The sequence below is a fragment of the Ambystoma mexicanum genome, chromosome 3p (assembly GCF_040938575.1).
Source record: "Ambystoma mexicanum isolate Mex_15411 chromosome 3p, UKY_AmexF1_1, whole genome shotgun sequence".
Classification (NCBI taxonomy): Eukaryota; Metazoa; Chordata; class Amphibia; order Caudata; family Ambystomatidae; genus Ambystoma; species Ambystoma mexicanum.
This window is the reverse complement of record NC_090925.1, coordinates 1,002,719,927-1,002,743,552: the sequence shown is the minus strand read 5'-3', so window position 1 is coordinate 1,002,743,552 and position 23,626 is coordinate 1,002,719,927. Positions and strand designations below refer to the sequence as shown.

At 47.6% G+C, this 23,626-nt stretch overlaps 1 protein-coding gene across 10 annotated transcripts in view; it reads left to right on the top strand.

The window, feature by feature from the left end:
- DLGAP4 (DLG associated protein 4) overlaps nucleotides 1-22,746 on the top strand; it is a 1,951,934-nt gene extending 1,929,188 nt beyond the window's left edge. For all 10 annotated transcript variants that reach the window (XM_069652304.1, XM_069652305.1, XM_069652307.1 and 7 more), the window contains 3 exons: nucleotides 10,820-10,911; nucleotides 11,292-11,444; nucleotides 19,850-22,746. In XM_069652304.1, coding sequence (XP_069508405.1) covers nucleotides 10,820-10,911; nucleotides 11,292-11,444; nucleotides 19,850-20,068 — 464 coding nt within the window. In that variant the 3' untranslated portion in view covers nucleotides 20,069-22,746. The remainder of the gene's footprint in view (nucleotides 1-10,819; nucleotides 10,912-11,291; nucleotides 11,445-19,849) is intronic.
- The last annotated feature ends 880 nt before the right edge of the window (nucleotides 22,747-23,626 follow it).

Sequence of the window (23,626 nt, the reverse complement as noted above, 5' to 3'; positions counted from 1 at the left end):
AGCCTCGGTTCCGTTTTTTCCGCGAACGTGTTCACTTCGGCGATCTCGGCACACCTCGGTTCTTCTGATATCTATCGGTTCTTCGAACTTGGTTTGTGAAATTATCATGTCTCCTTCTACCCTGCGGTTGGGATTCAAGAAGTGTCGGGACTGCGGTTCCAAGATGTCACTTACGGACCCGCACAACGTCTGCCTCTGGTGCCTCGGCGAGGACCACACCACCAATGACTGTGACGAATGCAGGTCTTTGACGTCAAAGACCTTGCGGGAGCGAAAGAAGTGGCTGTCGGTAGGTGGGGTTTCCAAGCCCCGTAAGTCGAAATCCGCTGGGCGATTGCCTGACTATTCGAGGGGCGATTCTCCACATCGTCGGTGCAAGTCCAGGGGGGGTCTCGGTCCTGGAGTGGTTCCCGCCATTCCTCTGCCTCTTTGAGGCACTCACAAAAGCGCCGGCAACAGTCGCCTTCCCCGTCCTCGTCCAAGGACTCCGCCAGACGGCAGGTAGCTTGTCCCACCAAGCATTCCTCTCCTGCGGAATGGGACGCATTTCATAAGGAAATGTTGGCGATTTTCGAGTCGCAGGGCTCGGTTCCGTCTGCGCCTTCGAGAGAAGCTGGCAAGGAACGCGCTAGGGCCACTGTGCGCACGCCTTTGGGCTCGGGCAGTCGACGCGTTCACCGGGAACCTTCTAGCCATGCCCGCACAGGTCCCGGTCCTCGACGCCCTCGAGACAGGTGGAGCCTGTGAGGTCTTCTAAGAAGACATCGAAGCCATCAGCGCCATGTCCGTTGAGGGACTCTCTCGAGGATCTGCCTCCGAGGAAGTCATCGGCACAGAAGCCGTCCAAGGACACACTCAGGGCACCGCCCTCGAGGTCTGTGTCGAAGCCATCGGCACCACGCTCGACGTCGACTCTTTTGTCAACGCCCTCTATGCCTTTTTTGGAGGCTTTACCAGAGGTACCCTGTGCTTCGGTGGAAACTCTGAGGAAGGCCCTGAAGGCCTGTATTTGAGCCTTTTTTCCGTGCCCTTATCCAGGGATTTATTCCAGCCTCTGGATTACATCTCTGAGGTGGATGAAGGGTCTGAGGAAGGTTTGGTTCCTGATGACCTGTTATCTGGTCATAGCCAGTTGGAAGACCTGCGTCAGTCTTTGCACAACGCCAGTGGTCTTGATACCTCCCCAGAGTTTGAGTTTGGCAGGCCTGAGACTGGTACGCATGCTGAATCTTCATACAGGCGACTCATGCCGAGGGTGACGGAGTACTTGGGGTGGCCTGCGCCACCAGTCGATTTTCTGCAGGATGACCTGGCAGATATCCTATCCTTGACCAAGGTCTGCCCACTGACCTGGTGCTGCCATTTCATATGGCTTTACAGAGGAGGGTAGCAGCGGCTTGGACTGCTCCGGAGAGTCTCCCGGCTGTGAGCAAGTCGTTGCCGAAAAAATACCGTCCAGCCAGTAGCGACCCCACTCCGGAGAGTTTGGTGGTGCAGGCGGCTACGGCCCCAGCAAAGCAGGCGTCGTACCCAACCATCCCCCCCGATAGGGACGACAAACGTTTTGATGGCTGGGCGAAGAAAGTTTTTTCTTTCGGGGGTATGGCTTTACAGGCAGCCAACTCTGTGTGTGCCTTAGCACGCTTCACTCATACTCTGTGGAATTGTGTGTCTTTGGCGGCTGAACATATTCCCGAAGGGGAGGAACGGGATGGTTTTCTTGCCCTCGTTCAGGATGGCAAGGATGCCATGTGTGAATCCTTTCAGTCGGGTCTGGACATGGCACTGTCAGCCGGTCCATGGTGGCGAGCACCGTGATGCGCAGATCTGCGTGATTACGGAGGTTGGGGTTTGCTCCTGACGTACAAGCCCCGCTTCTCAACATGCCCTTTGATGGTGTCCATATTTTTGGCAGCATGGCTGACGAGAGCCTTGAGAGGTTGCAGGTCTCCAAAGCTGCACCAAAGTCATTGAGCGCTGCAGTTCGCCACCCTCTGCCTTTTCGTCCTAGGGGACAGCAATGGAGGGGAGGTTCCTTTCGATACTACTCTTCCTTTGGTAGATCGAGGGGAGCTGCAAGTCAAAGGGGCCACTGTAGGAGTACCAGAGGTGGAAAATAGGGTACTCGAGGTGCCAAGGCCGCTCGGGTAGTTGCCGCTTTGCCCTCAGGCACTGCCACAGCCGCTTCAGCTCAGACATGAGGCCGTGTCCCATGGTACGCTGGTTGGGGGAAGGCAGGTGCAGCATCTTGTGGAATGGCGTGCCATTACTTCAGATGTGTGGATTCTGGAGATCATAGCCCACGCTACTGTCTTCCTTTTTGGCAGATGCCTCACAACAATCCACCAGGGAATCTCCTTGAAGGGTCCGGATCCGCTCCTTGCGCAGGAAATCAAATCCCTGCTGGAGAAAGGCACCAGAGAACTGGTGCCTGTAGCGGAGAGGAACAAGGGATGGTATTCCCCATATTTTTTGATCCCGAAAAAAGACTGGGGATTGAGACCCATCATGGACTTGCGTGGTTTGAACAAGCTCCTCAGGAAGTGCAAGTTCAAGATGGTTACTCTCTCTCAAGTCCTCCAGGCCCTTCAACTTCAGGACTGGTTGGTGTCTCAAGGACGCTTACTTTCATGTGCCGATTCATCCCAAGCACAAGAAGTACCTGAGGTTTGCGGTTGGCGACTCGAAATTTCAGTTTCGGGTCCTGCCGTTCGGATTGACCTCCGCTCGACGGTCTTCACCAAGCTCATGGTGGTGGTGGCAGCATATCTCAGGAAAGGGGGATTCACGTATACCCCTACCTGGACGATTGGTTGATCAGGGCGCGCTCTCCCGAGCAAGTCCTGGATCATCTGTCAGTCACCTGCCACTCCCTTCACAGGCTGGGCTTCTCCCTCAATTTAAAGAAGTCCCACTTGATACCTACCCAGCGGCTCCAGTACATCGGAGCAGTGCTCGACACATCCCTGGGGCTGTGTGTTCCTCCCCAGGTGAGGGCACATCACATTCTGCAGATGGTGAACAAGTTTCAACAGGCCCAGAGTCTCCCGGCATTCGAGTTCTTGAGGTTGCTCGGTCTCATGGCATCCTGCATTCTCCTGGAGCCAGAGGCCAGGCTGCGGATGAGATCTCTGCAGTGGGCTCTCAAGATGCAGTGGTCACAGTCCTCCGGCAGGATGTCGGATCCCGTTCAGGTGCTGCCCTCGGTCGCCCAGGATCTTCTGTGGTGGGCCGTCTAAGGCAATCTGATGGAGGGCTCCATTTTGGCTACCCTGGCCGGAGATGACGATTGTGATGGACACATCCCTCACGGGATGTGGAGCTCATGCCAACGAGTTGAGTCAACGGTCGTTGGTCTCCGTCTGAGTCCAGACTCCATATCACTCTTTTGGAACTGAGGGCCGTCGGGCTAGCCCTGAAGGCTTTTCCGCCGTCTGTGCGGGGGAAGACGGTCCTGATTCTGACGAACAATACAGTGGCCATGCACTACCTCAACAATAGTGGGGGGGGCGGGAGGGGGGGCCGGGGGTCTCTCTGATCACCTGCAACACCCATTTGTCTGATGTAATAGACTGCCAGTGTTGGAAGAACTGGCTTACCCTCCCCCCTCCCCCCCCACCCCCACCGGGGTGTGACGTTGAGGGGACGGAATCGGATAGTCAGTTTTGTTTGCCTTGTGACTCTATGGGAGTATCTGTTGGCGGATTGATACTTGTTCTCTTGGTACGTGCTTCCTTGCGCCTTCCGACCATAAGAGGAGCGGCCGTACCCTCTGTATTTAGAAGATGAGCCCCTAAAGGGGCGAAAAGACCGACGGTCCTTATCCTTGTCCTTTAAAGAACTGATGCCTCGGGCCGTGTCCGTGTCTGATTTGATTCCCTTCAGGTGGTCGTCTATTTCTTCCCGAAGAGCTCTTGTCCATCAAAGGGCATGTCCAATATCTGTGCTTGGACTTCAGGCCTGAAATTAGTAACCTTCATCCAGGCCTGCCTTCTGAGTACTGTGCCATGGGCCATCTGTCTGAAGCCTGATTCGGCCACATCAAGCGCTGCGTCGATCATATGATCAGAGGTTGCTTCAACATCGACGATTATCGATCTAGCCTCTTCCTGAAGCTCTGGTGGTAACTGCTTAGGCCAATTTGGACATGCGTAACGAAAGCTCGCAATCATATCTCGCAGTCATGGCCATCGCATTACCCGCTCTGATAGTGACGCCGAAGCTGATACCTTCCTGCCCATGGCTTCTAGCTTACACCCGTCCTTGACCGGTGGTGCAGACAGCGGCGAAGCAGGATTGGCAAGCTTCTTCCTAGATGCAATTGAGTCCGTTTTGTATGACCTCTCAAGCAAAGCGGTGCAGACTCAGGCGCTTTATATTTCTTCTCTAGTCTGGACACCAGAGCCGGGGTAGACAAGGGTGTAGATCAGATCTTGGATCCGGACTCCCAGATGGTGTCGAGGAGAGGAATGGTGGTAATCATCCTCCTGCGGTTGTCCCTGTGCTCATAAAGCACTGATTTCTTTTCCTCTGATGTAACCTGAATTTTGAACAATTCTGCAGCCTTGCCTATTATGATGTGGAAAGAAACCAGATCATCCAGAGGCAAAGCATCTTCTGGTGAATCTCTCCTACTGGGCTTCTCGACGATGTACTCGTCCCACTCACTGGCTGCATCAGGCTCCTGTGTAATTTCGCCTTCTTTTGGGTCAGAGAATTCTGTAAAAGGATCCTCCTGCCAATCCAAGACTGAAACAGAGGGCAGCACCATTGTGGGATCCCTATCCGGAGATCGAGGTCTATGCGATGATGGTGGTGATGGGACCCTTGTCGGTGAAGCACTATGAGTCCTGCTCCTAGACCTTCGAGGAGGCTCTGGTGATCGTGCCCTCTTCTGAGGTCTACTCCTATGAGGTGAACTTCTTGATGTGCCTGGAGTTGGAGACGTGTCTCTCCTACGGGGTTCCGGTCCTAAGGGATCAGACAGCATGCTCTTCTCCCTTTGACGCCTGTAGAACTCATCCATGATCCTCTGTACGGACAACATCAGTATCGGGTCATGAGGATAGTCTGCCTCTTCCGTAAAGAGCTGCCTTAGGGGAAAGACAAGGTTGTTCTTCCACCACTTATGCTTCTGAAACCTCCTCCTGGAGAATTACATCAGGAAGCTCTGCCATGTCCCCCAAAGGAGAAACTTGCGCTACCATTGGTTCAGCTGCCTCAAGGAAACTGTCCTCAATGACAGGTGACACCTTGGCGTGAGTGGAAGGCGCCTCAGGCTCCAATTCCTCAGTGTTCGACGGAACTTTCATCGACGAGCGTCCCGCCGATGATAGTTCCCTCGACGAACGTGGCTTGGATGGTTTCTCTCCCGTCGACGAGTGCTTCGTCGACAAATGTGTTTTGGATGGTCGCTCCCCCGTCAACGAGCGTTTTGTGGAGTGCTTCATGGACGAATGGTGTTTTTGCTTCATTGATGACTGGACGATAAATCCGATGATGAGGATCTTGCCGTAGACTGTCTTATGTGTCATCGTCATCGATGAGGGTTTCGTTGATGGTGTGGCCGACGACGGGCCTTTATCTTTCCCATCGCTCGTGGACGGTTTCCCCATCAACTAATGCTTCCCCTGTCTTTTTGCAAACTCCTCCTTAACTTTGGAGGTAGATTTGTCTCATGAATGTGACTTTTTCTGACTCGAGGAGTCCAGTGGCGGTAGAAAGGGTATTAACTCCAGCTTCCACTTACTTTTGGCACTCCTTTCCACTGAAGAGGACCTTCTCTTTGAGGTTTGCCTCTCAGATGGAATACTGGAGTGGACAGGAGCTGTTATAACAGACTCTTCGTCCGAAGATTGATTCCTGGCTTCCAGATGTAAGAGGAGTCTTCTTTGCCTGTCCTGAAGAGTCTTGTTGGAAAAAATCTTGCAAATAGCACATTTCTGAATGTCATGTGGATACAAGGGGAGCGTCTTTCATGTAGACTAACTTATTCTTGCACCTCGAGCAGTCCCTGAACAGGGAAGGCTTCTTAACAGCCTAAGATGCAGCCATTCTGAAGAGAAGGTTTACACGATTTTGGGTCAAAAACAAGAGATTTGTCTCAAAAACCACCTGAGACCAAAGCCCCTAAACGGGGGGGAACAAAATGGAATATACTTGAAAAATATATACCACACAAAAAGTAGAAAAAGAATCGAAGAGCTCAGAGATAGGCTGACCAGATGTCCCGGTTTTCCCGGGAAATCACGCTACGTCCCGGGGTCCCAGGAGTTTTTTCATTTTAAAAACCCTGTCTGGGGTTTGCATGATTGGGTGGCTACGGTAATTAAAACCGTAATTATTCATCACAAGACTTTCAGACTTTTAAAGTTGGAGGTTTGGCTCGAACCCCCAACCTTTCAGGTGCAAGTCAAAAAACTTACTGACTGTGCCACAGAGACTGGCTTGGAAATAGTTGTACAGCAAGCCATGTAATATCAATTAGAGCCAACACTTGTTTTGAATTAACATGGCATGATTCACAGACAAAACTGCACAAATGAGATCATATGCAGTTTATAGAAAGGAGAACTGCTGGAAATATGGTTGGGTGGTGGTTGTGGGGGCGTGTTGCGGCAGGGGCGGTAATTGGTGGGCTGCAATGGGTTAGTCCCTCTTTTATGATGTTGGTCATCCTGGTTTTTTGTTTTGGAAGTCTGGTCACCCTATCGGAGAGCTTGAGGATTCCCTATGTCTGTTAGACTGTGGTGAAAAATCTGAAGATGGCTGCTGAGGGTGGAGCTTTAAGCCCTGCCACCTCATTTGCTGGGGTCATAAAGGACCAAAGTGAGGTGGAGGGACTACACAATGGAATGGCTCATAGGCCATAATGGGCTATGTGCATGCATTGCTATGTAGCAATGTGTGTGTAATATTAAAAATGTTAATAATTATTTGTATCACCGAGGAGTCCCAGTCTGATGACGGGGAATATTCAAGCATCTGAATCTATGAAAGATCCAATGCTGGAGAAACTTATTTTACTTCGTACATATTAGTCTCGTATTAATTTCACTTAAGGTACATCTTGCCCTACTTGCGGCATAGATTTCAGTACAGCACAAAGATTCATGGTGGAAAGTGTCGATCATTAAATCCTTCATGAAAGGACTTCAGCACATACACCCGACAGGCTGGCTCCAGACTGGCTCCAGACTGAAACTGAAATTTAAGTCTTACACAGACTAATGATTCCTCCATTTGGACCAGTACATACAGGTTCTCTGAAAGATCACATGCAAAGTTGCCCAATAAGAAGGTAAGTGAGTTACAAACCCTGTCATACAAGCCTTTTGTAACATACACAATGTGGTTTTCAGAATACAATCAAGATTTTCTATAAAGTTTAATTTCAAAATGTCTTGTCAATCATTCAAACTGCCAGCTTGTTTATTTTCTCCAAAAGCCAGCAACGTGCACAGATTGTATTGCATAGAGGAGTCGCAATCCAGTTTTCTGTTTCCTTTGCAGAAGGACAAAAAGATAACCATGTATCGAAATCCAGTATTCCCAATGTAGTGTACAGTCTATACAAGAGCACTAATGACCTGCACAAAAGGCCTTCCCAACAACCCCATATCGACACAAGGGATGTGAGCAAACTTTGCTTTCCTAGAGAATATTGCACTTGACATTATTTGCAAAGCTGCACCATGGATTTCAGTACACACATTTACAAAAACGACTGTGTTTATACCCAAACATGGGATGATTCTCGGGTGGAGCAAGCAATGCTGCAGTTACTAGTTTCTGGCTATGCCATCAGTATATCCACTTTCTCAATTATAAAACCCTGCTCACTAGTCTATGCAAGGCGCGCAAGTTTAAACTGATTTGCAAGCCCCAGAAAACTCATTAGTCTTTGTTGTACTTGTATCTGTTTAGAGCAGGGTTGTCCAACTTCAGGCCTCATAGGCCATCATCTTGACGGGTTTTTCAAGATGTCCCTAATTAATGTTCGTGAGAATTTGCATACATTTAGAATCTTTGTATGCAAATTTATCTCATGAATATTAATGAGGGGTAACCGCTCAATACTAAGCCACACCACAAAACAGTGCCACACTACACACTTCTACAGTACAATACAAGTACAGAAAACAATCTGAGGGTTTAGTCACCAAGGAGCATGGTGGATATGCGTAAACGCAGTATATGGAAAGTATGACTGGAATGTTGCTGTTGATGCCTACTTTTACTGTAGAAGGAAACCAACTTGTAATACTCCAGACTACCCACTGGCTGGCAGCATATGCATATCACATGACTCTAAACTGATACAAGCACTAGAAAGACTATTACTGCGTAAGGAACATCTGTTTTAAGACTTTTTTTTATTTATTTATTTTTATTATCCAGACCTGCAAGGATACATTTTTACGCAAGTGAAGTGTAGGTACGCCAAATGAGCACTTCCTAAACCCTCCCCCCACCTCAAAAATCAATTAAATACTTTCTGGGTTTCCCCTTTGACACATTTATTTCACAAGTGATGCACAGTACAAGTTTCTTGGAGGGCTAGAAGTTGGAAGGGTCATTATCCCAAGTTATAATTACCTCCCTGAAGTACAAAAGGCTATCACATGGAGTTATCCAACTAAAATGGAAGTTTTGATTGTGGTTCGGTGAAACAAACATGCAAGTGACTTTCAATGTGAATTTAATGGCCATATAACTAGTGACCAACTTTACACCTTTTTGTTTCATTGCTGTTTTTTTTTAATTTGCAAAATTGAACAGCAAATGCTCCTCTGCTTTTACACACCGCTCGAATGGTTTATATGCTGCTTGTCAGACCGTTTGAAATGAGTTATGTACCTCAGGTTATAGACTGTATTCCGAGCATTGATTGGCTTATAGGAGGTCTATAATGGAATGCCTGTGCTAATTAAGCAATAAACCCTGAGCCATGGGGTGTGGGGGGGGGGGCGCTGGATGGGGGGAGGGGGAATTACAATGTCCGTTAATGCCCGGGCAAATAGTTACAGGCCTGAGTGAACCCCCCCCACCTCCCCCGTGGAGGTGCTTATTCCTGTTAGTACCCGGCCTGTGGGACCCGGGGTATTAAAAGCACCTTTCTTCAGTTGCAAGGCGCTCAGGCATTTCGCAACCGAAAAAAGGAAAGAAAAGAAAATGTCTGCCATGGAAGTGGAAACAAAGTCTGTTCTCCCTTTCCATGGCGGCCATTGAAAAGAGTAAAAAAAAAAATACAAATAAAAAAGAAACCAATAAGATGGTCACCATGTAACGGACGAAGGGACTACAGATAGTCCCTTCTCCCTTTCCATTGCGGCCATTCAAAAAATTGGAAAAAAAAGTTAACGTAGAAAATGACCAGTCCCTTCTCCATGGCCGCCAGAAAAGATGTTGGTTTCCAGAAGATGAAAGATCGCTGCGGAAACCCACTGTGGTGAGGGATTCACAGGCTAGTAATGCCCGCATTCCAGCCAACCGCGCGGGTGCTGTAACATTGCTTCATCTGCCTGCCGGGTACTAATGTCCATTAAAGTTCATAGAAATCTCATATTCTGATGGGTGTTGTGCTTATTGTACGGAAACCAAGCTACATTCACAATCATTTATCACACTTAATGAGTGGGAAGGTGAGGATCACAGACTGGAATACCACCCATTGAAGTAAATGCGTCAGGTTGCCTGCCTTCAAATGGCCTGCTTGCTTTCACCCTTAGACTTGGATCAAACAACATTTCGTATGCCTCTGTGCTATCTCCTCACATCAAACTACACAGAGATGACTGCACCATTTTCAAGGTGGCGTTCGTTGGTTTAGATTTGCTAGGAGGCAAGACAGTGGCTTCAAGAATCCTGATGTCCACAACAATCTCGTTCCGACACGCTCCTCTCCCACTGTCTGCTGCAATAGCAATGCAATGGAAAATATGCACTCCAGACCTCTTTACAAATGACTGCCAAGAAATGTATTGTGGTGTTTCCTGGTGTCCTTCTTTGCTTATGCTCTATTCCAACACCATAGTAAAGCACAAACGGCTTGTACAGTGAAATAATCACAAACATCCTCACGTTCTAGTGCCCTGAATCGCCCAAGAGGTGACACTCCCTTCCCATGATACAGATACCTTTTTACAGGCTGCAGGAGCAGCTGCAGTCATCGACAGTTAGACCACGATAGGTTTCATAACCGTTAATACAGTTAGTGCGCACTGGCTATGAAGCTCTAGTAAATCTGTTCCCAAGTCAGGAAATAAAGCTTGGTTATAAAATGCTTGCGTTGGAGTACGGATTATGTTTTTATAAACAATTCATCGCACTGACAAGTAAATAGTATTTAACCTATCTGAACTAGATGTGTGAAACGCTCTTTCACATGTTTTCGTGTCTGCAACATTCATCCGTGTATAAGTGCATTATAAAATGTGCCCCTCAAACCTACCTTGTATCTACAAAAGAATAAATGAGTGTCTTCAAACATAGTTAATGTGTTACATCTCCGAACTACCTTTACTTGCAGTCATTGTGTTCTTTGCGCTTACTCTTAAAAACTAGCATTCGGCATTTTAGTATTTAGTGTTATTGTCGATTTATATCTTGTTTCCTAATTTGAAAGAAATGATGAGATCATTAGCACTTTATGATTCAGTTTTCACCAAATCATTTGAACTGTGTGTTTGTCATGCTGAGTTATTCCTGTGTGTGGCTGGCTGACACATGGACACATTGACACGAACATGTATTGCAAAGGGTGCATGTTCTTCCGTTGATCTCTGGCTTTCCTAAACACTCTGTATTCTTCTTGCAGTGACCGGGAAGGTGCTTAGTGCTGTTGGAAGTGCCCAACTTCTCATGTCACAGAAGTTCCAGCAGTTCCGAGGCCTCTGTGAGCAGAACTTGGTGAGTTCTGCTGTTCATTAGTCATTAGCACTTTAGGGCACTCACTGGCCCGTTTAGTGGAGGATTTCTGTACCTTTCACCATACCATGTCTATTGTTTCAATCCATCTGCAATCTAAGTTGAATGTATTCCTATCTTATTGACACTGCCTTTTTGTATTTTTTCAATACACTTCCCCTACAATTTTATTTTCATGTTTGAGATTCTCGCCCCCTCGCCAAGTAGTACATTTTGGTTGGGTTTCATGATTCTACAGGTTCACAACTAAATCTTTCCCCAAATGACATGCATCCTTTCACTGCCCATAAAGTCTCTGAATATTGATTACACTTTTCTATTTTGCATCCTTTTTTAATTTATTGCTACTCATATTCTTGTAGAATCCCAATGCCAACCCTCGGCCCACTGCCCAAGACCTGGCTGGTTTCTGGGACCTCTTGCAACTCACCATTGAGGACATCAGCATGAAGTTCGACGAGCTGTACCAACTCAAGTCAAACAGCTGGCAGCTAGCAGAGACGCCAGAGAAAAAGGTGAGCATGGAGCAGCGTGGAGGCAGCCGAGTCTGGGGATTTGCATGCTGCTATCGGGACGTGCTAATGTTCAGTTATGGGAAATATCAAGGAGAGGATGGTGAAAATAAAAGGTTTGAGCACAACAATGACCCGCAAGGCAGGATCTCCGCATGTGATCGGCTCGAGGTTTTCTTGCGTTCATGAGGGTATCCTCGTCCACTTTGTTGAGTTAACTGCCCACCTTTTTAGAGTCAACCATTTTTTGATTTGATTCTAATGAATTTAAAGGAATAATATTGGACACGTATGTACCATGGCCCTTTGGCATAATTTGGAGACATTCTGTCTGCCATTTGTGGTACTCTTGGCATGGTTCTTCCCACACACCAAGCCTTTGTCATCATTGCAGCATTCAAAGGATGAATGCCTACCAGTATAGCTCTTCAAGCGTTACAATCAACCACTCTGCTGCCAACGCACATCCTTATTCTGCCTCCCCTCTCACTGCATAAAAGCTGCTCTTCCCTCTCGGATCCTGGAGCTTAACTGTTTCTCTAAGCTCCTTTTTCTGTGCCCTGAAGTGCTCAAGTTTGCAGTGTATGATTTTCTTGTTTTCTCTTGCGAAGTTGAATATACCGATCACATTGAGTTTTTGTCGAGTTGTATTTCTTTTTTTCGTCAGTAAATGGGCTTTTGGCAGCCTTTCATTTTATTCCTAAAATCCCCTGGCAAAAAAGATTAAATATTTGAAAATGTATTTTTGCACTTTTCATGCATATGGGGCAGGTAGGGTAATTAGTTATTGTATGGGGGATTGCAGGCAGGTGCTCCCCTGCATATAAAGTGAAGAAAACCCACAAAGTAAAATATTTTTTGCTGCAGGATTTTTGCGGCGACCATGGAATCAGATTTCTTTGTTCTATAAATCTAAAAAGTAAACTTCAACGATTTTTTTTTTAAATCAAAACTCCATGCAAACTGAGATAACTAGGTTAAGTGCATAATAGCAAGGCAACATCCCCTAAATCTGAGTGGCTCTATTTTTTAACGACGGGGGCTTGGAAGGTTAGTTGTGCCCCTTTCTATACGTTTTCAACTGTAGAAATTTGTAGGTATGTGAGAATCCGTTTACTGTCTGATGTACAGACCCACACGTCTTTTTCTGACATTGTTTGATCGTGGAGGACACATGCTTTAATGGAAGCTTATCACCAGGAGCCCCCAAACTGTTCTCTCAGCATTAAGAAGCAAAGCCAAGCACCACAAAGAAGAAGTCTGTAAAAGTGCAAGCCTGGTTATCCAGAATAATTGCCTTTTTTCTGACCTCCACAGAAACGCCACGTGGATCATGCTTTCTTGTAAATACTTTTTTTGTCGGAGTAAGGAATTTAGTATCTTTATTTTTCTTAGTTCTTTTTCCCCACTTACATTCACCCTGTGGGAAGGGGTGGAGAGAGGCGAAAGTAGGTAAAAGGAAATATGAACTAAAGATAACAAGTGTGTGTGTCATGAAGAAGATATTTACAAAGTTTAGCAGAGTTTAGGAACTCCTTTTCCTTTTTAATTCTATTATTTTACTCCATGATACTTTATACTTGGAACAAAGTCAGTGCTTTGGCGCAGAGGGCTGCAATGGGGCTCTTTTGGTAGCAGGGGACTGAACAGGGTAGTTATGGGGGGACCGTTCTAGCAGTGTGTGACATGGTGGCTCCTGGTGGCCATCTGTTCTTATCAACTGCTGTTAGGATACTACCTATGGTGGTTTAGGTCTCTACTTGGTCAACATTATTTGACATTTTCACATTTGTCAGAATTATTTGTGCTGGTTTTGTGGTCAAAAATGCAGGGTGGGGGTTCCCCTCACAACTCCCTTTTTATATATATATATATATTTCTGAGGCTTGTGGAATCTGCTTAGATCACATGCTGTGCATAGGCCGACATCTAGTGGAAGCTGCGGAGTATTACAGTTTGTTTTTTGAAACTCGAAAATGGGCGTCGACACCGGCGTGCCAGTAATACTATCCCTAGTGTGACGTCCACTGTACCCAAGATCCCTCACGCGTCTAGGATCCTCAGATTGTTTTTTTCCGCCATACTGGTCGGAAGCATATTGCGGAGTCCCCTGGCCTTAGCCATACTTTTGCTAATAATTGAAAATTATAATTCTTGACATCCTTCCCCACCCCTACGTCGACCCTCGACACTCGACGACGGCTGGAGAAGACATCGACCGTCGGCTGCCGCACGACGGATCTGGGCCTCGGAAGGCCGCTGGCCTCGGCCCGGGCCTGGTAGGCCGCTGGCCTCGGCCCTGCAAGTAGGGAGAGTGGGGGGTGGAACATGCTCTTCACTCTTGGTATGGTATATAAGTACACCTTATCTTATATATTTCATACACTTACCATCCCGCTGCCTTTAGGTGCGTATGGAGGGTACCCCTTTCCAATTCTGCCCCAAGTGCAACCGCAAATACCCTTGGGTCGACAGGCACGCCACGTGCAATCTCTGCTTGCCGAGGGACCACCCCGAAGCGAACTGCAGAGCGTGTAGTAGGTTTAAACCTAAGACACTTAAGGACCGTTCGACTAAGCGTTGGGCCCACCACACCAGGCAGGCGGCCATGGCAGCGGAGGGCGCCTTCAGCGATGGCAGCGACGCCGTACTTTCGGACGGCGAGGGCATTACGGCGTCGAAAGACAGCCGAGCGCAGGTCCCCGACCTCGGAAGGTCGTCCGGCAGGGCGGCTATGGGGAAGACCCCGGCGACGCAAGCGCTACACACCCTACACACACTAAGCACACTAAGTCCAACCGAACCTCGACGACGTTGACTTCTCGGAAAGAGGCACAGATAGAACCGTCCGACTCGGTGTCCTCTGGGCGCTCTCGATCGAGATCGCCTCATGACGCAAGGCAATCATCCACTCTTGCCAAGAAAGCCTCGCTCCCTAGACTAACGGAAGTTCGATCGTCGGAGGACGAAGACGACTTCCACCCCCAGGCCGCGCTCCAAGAGTTGGAGCCCGTAGTTAACACCAGCGAGGCCCCACACTCGAAAAACACAGATACCTCTCCCGATCCTCGACGCCAGGCGTCGTAAGTCTCCGGGGCCTCCAAGGGACAGGGAAAACATTTTTCCACGCACGGGGAGGGGGCGAAACAGCGGAAAGCACATTCTTCCACTCCTGTACGACCATCCTTCCCCCCCCTAAGCAAACAGTTAAATACAAGTCTACTGAGAGATCAACATCCAGCAAGGGTACCCTTGATAAGTCCCCTAAATTGCCTACTAAAGTCATACCCTGTTCCAAAGAATGGTCCAGTGAAGACATAGACAGGATCATGTCAAGGATGTCTTCCTTGGCTGATTTCTACGACAAGAATCCAGAGCATTTCCTCTCGTATGACCCTCACGGGGCCACACCCTCAGGTTCCACTGATCCTATCCCCCTAAGTAAAAAGGCCCGGTTCGAAAGACCTGAACCCTTCGAGGTGCAGCCTTACTCTACTCCATTCCCCGAGGGGGGACCAGGAGTTTGACATTATGGAGGAACAAGCGGGGACGGAATACTATGCGGATGATGAGGATCAGGAGGAGGGAGAAGATGAGCAGGAAATTTACAGAGTAGATTCCCCGGTAGAGAACGAAGCCCCAGTTACCGACTCGCCAGTCAATAACCAGCCCCTCCTTAATGAGGTTCTCGCTCGCGCGGCAGAACATTTTCACATCGACACCCACGGTGTACAGGAGGAAAGGGACTTCGCAGAAGAGTTGGTGGGAGAGAGGAGGCCGGTCGCTCAGACCATCCCTATCCTTAAATCCATCCAACGAAGAATAGATCCGTCCCTGGTGAACCCAAACCTCACCAGAGCAGTCAACCCCAGGGTCGAAAAGCTTTTCCGGGCAGCCCAGTCTGACCCTCTCTATATAGGAGGACATCTTAAACCAGACTCCCTAGTTGTTACCAACACTCGGAAGAGGGCTGGAACACCCTTATCTTCATCAGAAGCTCCTCCCGACAAGGAGAGCAAGAAACTTTACGGGTTTAGCAGGAAGGTAGCCTCAACGTCCGCCTACCAAGCAAGGATTGCTAACTCCACCACCCTGTTGGCCAGCTACAACTGCCATCAATGGGAAGAGGTCGCGGCGCTCATAGCCTCTGCTCCTGAACCGTTAAAGGGCCAATTGGCTCGGATCTCGGCAGAAGGAAGTGCCCTGTCTGGTTGCATATTAAAAGCAACTTTCGATGCCGCGGACAACGCAGGAAGATTGATAGCAGAAGGTACTGTTATCAAAAGACATGCGTGGTTACGGCAGTCGGGGTTCAAAACAGAAACTCAGGCTTCATTAATAGACAAGCAGGTGGAACCCGATCTATTGTTTGGGAAAGCGGTCGAAGACGCACTTAAAAACGCCAAGGACGAATACGAGACACTGAAATCCCTTGGCCAACTAACCAACAAACCCCCTAACCAGAGGGGGGATAGTAATTTTCGTCGCCCACGCGGCCAAAATTCACAAAGAGGCAACTATGCCCAGGTACAGGGTACACAGTGGAACAACAGCCAGCAGTCTACCCAAAGTTACGGCAGGGGTAACAAGAGAGGGCGTGGAAGAGGCAGAGGCAGCCCCACCAAGGGAGGTGGCACGCCTCCGCCAAAGCAGTGACGCTCAGTTCAGGATCCCTTCTCACGCAACCCCAGTAGGGGGACGCATTTCCAACTTCACCCAGGCTTGGGAAGGGATCACCTCAGACAGATGGGTGCTGTCAACAGTGTCCACAGGATATTGTATAGAATTACTGCAGCGTCCCCGGAACCACCCTCCACGACAAAGAGTACACTCCTTAGAACATCAGAAGATCCTTCTCGAGGAGATTGCCATTCTGCTAGAAAAGGACGCGATAGAACTCGTCCCAGGACACCAGGTAAACAAGGGTATCTATTCAACTTACTTCCTTGTGCCAAAGAAAGATTTGACAATGCGCCCAGTATTGGACCTACGGCCTGCCAACAAGTATGTCAAGCCCCAAAAATTCCGTATGACCACGCTACAAGAGGTAATCCCCCTCCTAAAAAAGGGGGACTACATGGCAACCTTGGATATGAAAGATGCTTATTTTCATATTTCCATGCTCCCAGCGCACAAAAAATACTTGCGCTTCAAAGTGGACAGTCGCCACTACCAATTCAAGGTACTGCCCTTCGGGATAGCTTCAGCACCAAGGGTATTCACCAAGGTACTGGCGGTGGCAGCTGCACACCTACGCAGGGAGGCAATCCCAGTGTACCCTTATCTGGACGACTGGCTCATAACGGGGGAAACCCCAAGAATTTGCAGGTCAAACATTCAGAGGACTATCGACCTCCTCCAGGAATTAGGCTTCTCTATCAACGAGAAGAAGTCAAGCCTGGTGCCAAGCACCTCAAAACAGTTCCTAGGAGCAATCCTAGATACTCAGAAATGGTTGACCTTCCCCTCGGAAGAGAGAATTCGGAATATACTACTGCAAATTCCACATTATCAGTCAGGTCAACAAATAACGGTACGCAAAGCAATGCGGTTACTGGGCATGATGGCGTCATGCATTTACCTGGTCCCCCACGCGCGTCTGCGCATGCGTCCCATGCAGGAATGGTTGGCGAAACAGTGGTCTCAGGCAAGTGGTCAGTGGGACGATCTAGTGGTCGTTTCGCCAACACTCGTACAGAGCTTACACTGGTGGACAAAAGAGAATCTCGCAAGGGGAAAACCCTTTTACGATCCCGAAGTACAGGCAGTGGTAACTACAGATGCATGCCTGACTGGGTGGGGAGCTCACCATCTCCACCACACAGCTCAGGGTCTCTGGTCTCACTCAGTAGCCAAGAACCACATCAACCTGCTAGAGCTTCTGGCAGTATTCCGAGCGCTTCGGGCGTTCGAGCCCCATCTACTAAACTTGTCGGTGCAGATCCGGACGGACAGCACGACAGCCATGTTCTATCTGAACAAACAAGGAGGGACTCGTTCGCCAAATCTGTCCAAGCTTGCCCAGAAAATCTGGATATGGGCACTCAGACGGAACATCTTCCTATCAGCACAACATGTTCCAGGGGAGCTCAATTCCCTAGCGGATGCCCTAAGCAGAGACTCCCTCCCAGAAGAACACGAATGGGTCCTTCACAGAGAGATCATAGAAGATCTCTTCTCTCAGTGGGGTTTCCCCACTATAGACCTATTCGCCACAAGCGAAAACAAACAATACCCAGGATTTGCATCCAGGTTCCCCCAGCCAGACTCCCAAGGGAACGCCCTGTGGATGAACTGGTCAGGGATGTTTGCGTACGCTTTTCCACCAACTCCTCTCATCAGGAAGGTGGTGTACAAGATGAACAAGGAATCGATGACGCTCATCCTAGTTGCTCCCATGTGGGCGAGACAACCATGGTTTCCACACCTACGCAGGATGGCGCTGTGCGAGCCCATCAAACTCCCAGCCTGGTACAACCTACTGTCCCAGCAACAAGGTCAAACAGTGCACCAGGAACCCAACTCAATGAACCTGGCAGCATGGCTCCTGAGGTCATAGAGTTTGGGCATCTCAATTTACCACAGAGGTGTATGGACATCCTAAAAGAATCCAGGAAACCAAACACAAGGCACTGTTACTTTGACAAGTGGAAGAGATTCGTTATTTGGTGCCAGAATAAACAAATCAACCCGGTTGATTGCACTCCTTCCAACGTTGTAACATACATGCTCCACCTGCTGGACGCAGGTTTGGTTTTTAACTCTCTGAAAGTACACCTGGCAGCCCTCTCGGCTTACACCACATCCCATAACAAAGTATCGTGGTGGAAAGTACCAGTAGTTAAAGCCTTCATGGAAGGAGTAAAGAGACTTCACCCTCCTATTTCGAACCCACCGCCAGGATGGGACCTCAATGTGGTGCTAGCTAAGCTCATGGGCCCCCCTTTCGAACCCATGCATAAAAGTAGTCTCAAACACCTGACTTATAAAACGGTCTTCTTAGTAGCCATTACCTCTATAAGAAGGGTCAGTGAAATTCAGGCTCTGTCAGTGCAGGATCCTTTCTTTATTATCCACAAAGACAAACTGGTTTTACGCACACACCCTAGGTTCTCACCTAAATTTATATCTAAATTCCATGTAAACCAGTCCATCGAGCTTCCGGCTTTCTTCCAGAACCCGCAAAGCTCGGCTGAGGTGAAACTACACACCCTTGATGTGCGTAGGACGGTCCTCTACTATGTAAATAAAACCAGACCGCTAAGAAAAACAGATCAACTGTTTGTCTCCGTAGCTACAGGCAGAGAGGGGGATCGCGTCTCTAAAGGCGCGATCTCGAAGTGGATTATCAACTGTATACAGCTGTGTTACTCTCTTTCTGGAAAAACTCTGCCTTTTACGCCAAGGGCCCATTCTACTAAAGGCATTGGTGCCACTCTGGCTTTCATTGCAAATGTTCCCCTCGACACCATTTGCAAAGCAGCTACTTGGAGCTCTATTCACACTTTTACTCAGCATTACTGCATTGACACTCATTCCAAGACAGATACACAAGTGGGACAAGCGGTTCTAAGACACCTGTTTGCTCATGACCCTTCTCACATCCCACCTCCTTCTTCGGGTACTGCTCGCTAATCTATGCACAGCATGTGATCTAAGCAGATTCCACAAGCCTCAGAAGGGATACATTACTCACCGTAATCGTATTTCTGATGCTTGTATCTGCTTAGATTCACATGCGACCCACCCTTCCTCCCCTCCGAGAGAAGGCGCATGATTGCTTGTAGTCTTACCTTTCTGTCTATCTGCTTGGATTATCTGTACTCACGCTACTCCTCATGCTTCCTCATGTCAGAAAAAATACAATCTGAGGATCCCAGACGCGTGAGGGATCTTGGGTACAGTGGACGTCACACTAGGGATAGTATTACTGGCACGCCTGTGTCGATGCCCATTTTCGAGTTTCGAAAAACAAACTGTAATACTCCGCAGCTTCCACTAGATGTCGGCCTATGCACAGCATGTGAATCTAAGCAGATACAAGCATCAGAAATACGATTACGGTGAGTAATGTATCCCATATTACACATTTTGACGGAGTTTCGACCAAGAAAACAATCTCAAATTCCATCAAAAGTAAAGGGTCAAATGTTTTTCGACGAACAAGTAGGCTAATACCCCTATGGCTATCTTGCCTAAAATGTAGGTTGCTTGAGATATAATGGTAATGGCTGCATTCTTATAAGGTGGCCGGGCGTTATAGCTGTCAAGGTAAACCCGTGTTACATGTTAGTAGCTTTTTTGAGGTGATTGTTCAGTGTGTATCTTTATTGGGGGCACTAGTGGTCACATGACAGAATGAGGATATTGCATCTTACTTTGTTTTGTTCTTTACTGTCTCTTTAAAGGAGGTGAAGAGGCCGCCACCACCTGTGCCAAAGAAGCCAGCCAAGCCTAAAGCCCCACTCAACCGGGACAAAACTTCAGACTCTGTGGACAAACAGCGCCAGGAAGCCCGTAAGCGACTAATGGCAGCAAAGCGGGCTGCCTCGGTGCGACAGAACTCTGCCACTGAAAGCGCAGACAGCATTGAGATCTATGTTCCTGAGGCACAGACTCGACTTTGAGCACCAGGTGGAAGACACATTAAAAACTACTAATAAAGAGACCAATAAACCACAAATAAACAGAAAAACAAATCCGTAGTACTCTATAAACTTTAGTGTGGTTTACACCAGAGACCACAGGCCAGGTGGAGTGAGACAGTTACTCCACTTTTATTTTCAGCAGCTTTAAATAATGAAGAGAAGAGAGAAAAAAAAAATGATAAACACACAAAGGCCTGTCATTTGGGTTGGCAGGGCCCTGATGTGGTCTTCCGGACTGGATGGAAACTCCTTGGATTCCTTCCCTTTGACCACGCGCCCTCCTTACTGGTTTTTCAAGCTCAGTTTGGTCATGCCTGATTTTTGTTCCAAGGTGACAGTGGCACTCCTGGTGATGTGTCATGCTACCGCAATGGTCTTCCTTTTGTCCTGGCTCTTGGTGGATGGATCACCCAATGTCACTTACATAGTCTCAAATCTGTCCTTTTGACAGCCTTCAACCCCACGTCACCCATCCCATACCTTTCAACATGCACTTTCTGCCTTCATCTATCAGTGTCTGGTATGTCTCTTTTCTGCTTTCTCTCGTCCTCAACACAGTTGCCATATAAACGTGTTGCTCTTGCATACACACTCGTTTTGGTGCAGTTCTCTAAGGGTTCATGAGATGGGAAAGGTGTCTGTGAAAATTTTGTTTGCCATAAAATATTGAAGCTGGGTGCTTGTCCTTTGCCATATCAGTAGTCCTGGCAAGCACAATCCCTGTCATCCAAACTGCAAAGACTGAAATACTTCACCAATCTCGGAGTAGGAGGTCTTAACCTATCTGGATTATTTGAAGCTTTTCATAAAGTGAGGAAGTCGAGTACGATTTGACAATATTGGAAATGTAAATCCATAATATAAAACTGTCAAGGAAGATGAATGGAGCTGAGAATTATTATTATTTTTTTAGGTTTGATTGCGACTATGCTCTACTCTTAAAGCCTTCTCCCTGTAAATCTTTTAGCCCTCTGCTACCAGACGTATGACAAGATAGCGCAAGATAAAATGCTGTGAAATTTAAACCAAGAAGCAGTAAATGTCTGACAGAACAGTGCACGCATGATGGTGCAAGCAATTTCGCTTGTGGTGTTGAACTTTCATAATAACATACTTCAACTGATTTCTGTTTTTTTTTTTTACTCTTAAATTCTCCAGCTTATCCTGAAGTTATTGTCCAACTGCTTTTCAGATGGGGAAACCACAATAATGTCATTACTTTTATTGATGTGGACCCGCGTCCTCGCCTCTGGGTTCCCACACTTGCCCTGTTGTATCCGCTGTGATAATGCTGCTCCCCAAGTGTCTATGCCACCTGGCCAAGTAGATGCCCCTCCCTGCTTCTTACCCAACCCATCACATTGATGATTGAAAGTTAAGATATTCTGTGTGGCAAGGTTTGGCTTGCCATATTTTGCCTTGCAGGATTTAGTCCCATAGCTGTCCTATTGCCTTCCTGGCAGGCATGCCCAGACCTGCTCACCCTGCCACCCCAGTCTACTTGATTCCCCATTCAGTGTATTTTGTCAGGTCTGCTCTCACTTCCCTCAATCATAGCAAGGGCTGAATTCTATTCCCACAAATCTTTGCCTGCAGGCGTTTTTTGTAGTTTTACAAATGTTAGTTTCCTGAGGCATGGAGGTGAATAGTTGCACATATCTGTATTTGTGAAGTGAAATGCAGAAAGGGGGGGAGGGGGGGAGAGCATAACTCTTTGGTACTCTGTGCCGAGTTATTCCAGTGATCTCTCAATAAAAGACTTGGATGAGGACCAGTTTGGCTGATCACACCTGTCTGTGTAGGGTTTCGAGGTACTGAGGAATCGGCAGTGTCTGACCTGCTTTTTTCCTGCATTCCTGCGCACCCGATTTCACTCTGAAGGGTTTGTCAACTGGGAACAGTAGGTGCTGGACTACAGTGTCTCATTTTGAATGTTTGTCCCTGTGAGTGGGGGGGGGGGGAGGAGTGGGAGAGCATTTCAGCTATCCAATACGTTACTTGTTTTCCACGTGTATCACAGTACCACTACAAGCAATGTGTGCGCACAGACTGCTTTTGACAAGGGCATGCACCATGGAATCATGGGCACAGCCTAGGGCAGCATACACACCACCAATATTTAGGGTGGGGTGTGCTACTAGATAATTTGTTAAAGTGATCTTTATTTATACAAAGTAAAAATTGGAACTGAACAGTTTTTAAGGTCAGTTTTAGTTTTGAAAAAATAAGATGGTTTTAGTCAACCGCAGAGCTGTTGGGAGCGTGGGCAGGGGGTTTAGGGATTATAATTCTGGTTTGCTTCTAGAGCAAGTGAGAAGGATCCTATTGAGAATCTTATGTCTGTGGTGCGCACAGGTGATTATGGGTGATATGGTGTCCGCCAGTCGTGCAATCATCGCCTCCCTCCTGTGCCTGTATATATGTATGTGTACATATGCACAGAACCCCTGTGTACCAGGATTTGTATATTTAATGCATACACTCCTAGGCACTCAGGACGCATGAAAGCTACAGAGAGCGTGTGCAACCGTACAGGTTACCATGAGTCAGGTGTGCCTGTGTGCTCATCATATATTTTTACATATGTACAATATCTAGACGTTTGTTAAAAGTGTGTGTAAAAATAGACCTCTATAAACCATATGCATAACACTTTATTTTATCTGGTGTGGAGTACTTTCTTTATTGGGGCTGAGGGAGTTAACCCTCAATGCATGCCAATTCTTTGCATTTCCACCATGTGAAATGAGGATCTTGATGGTTTGGAACGGACACTGTGTCATCTTGTGCAAGTCATTGTAGTCCTGTAAATCTTTGTATTTGACTGTTTCCAGGTATTAATAATGGGTATGGAACAGAATTAATATACGGGAAGTTACACTGCCCAGTGTTCACTGCTGCGCCAATGGACTTCATTGCATCATATTAAACATTAAGACAATTCCCTCACTCCGTTCGAAAATCCTGAAAGCAAGCTGCACTGCTGGTTAATGGGATTCAAATGCTCTGTCTCCACAGGACCATTAAATATGCAGCCGATATTCTGTCCTTTCAGCATAGCAGGCAAGCTTTCAAAGAGCAAAGCTTAGCAATTGAATCCCAGAGCACTGCGTAACAAGGCCTTGAAACGAAAATCCTCTGAAGAAGAAAAACCACAATCTTGCACCAACGATTGTGCATTTGTAAGATGATTATCTAATCAAATTGAGGCACAATACCAGCCTGTCCATACATATGATTTTGAGGTCCTGCAAGAAGGGTGTGGTTGTTCGAGATATTGTCAAACCGGTGCTGCACCTGGTCGTTATTTACCTGCAGGTGCCTTTTTAATGTTCTTGTGTTCACATCGTTGCACTCGCTGTTTCAGGCCACCACTGTCTGAGTGGCGGGCCTGTCCCCATTCAAAGCTCCACTGTGGTGTGTCTGCTATCCGACTTGGACAGGATCGCAAAGCGACCCATTCACCAGTATAATGTCCATGGAGGACTCCTCGTTGGGTGACAAATGTGATGATCCGAGGAGTGCTTGCTTGCCCCA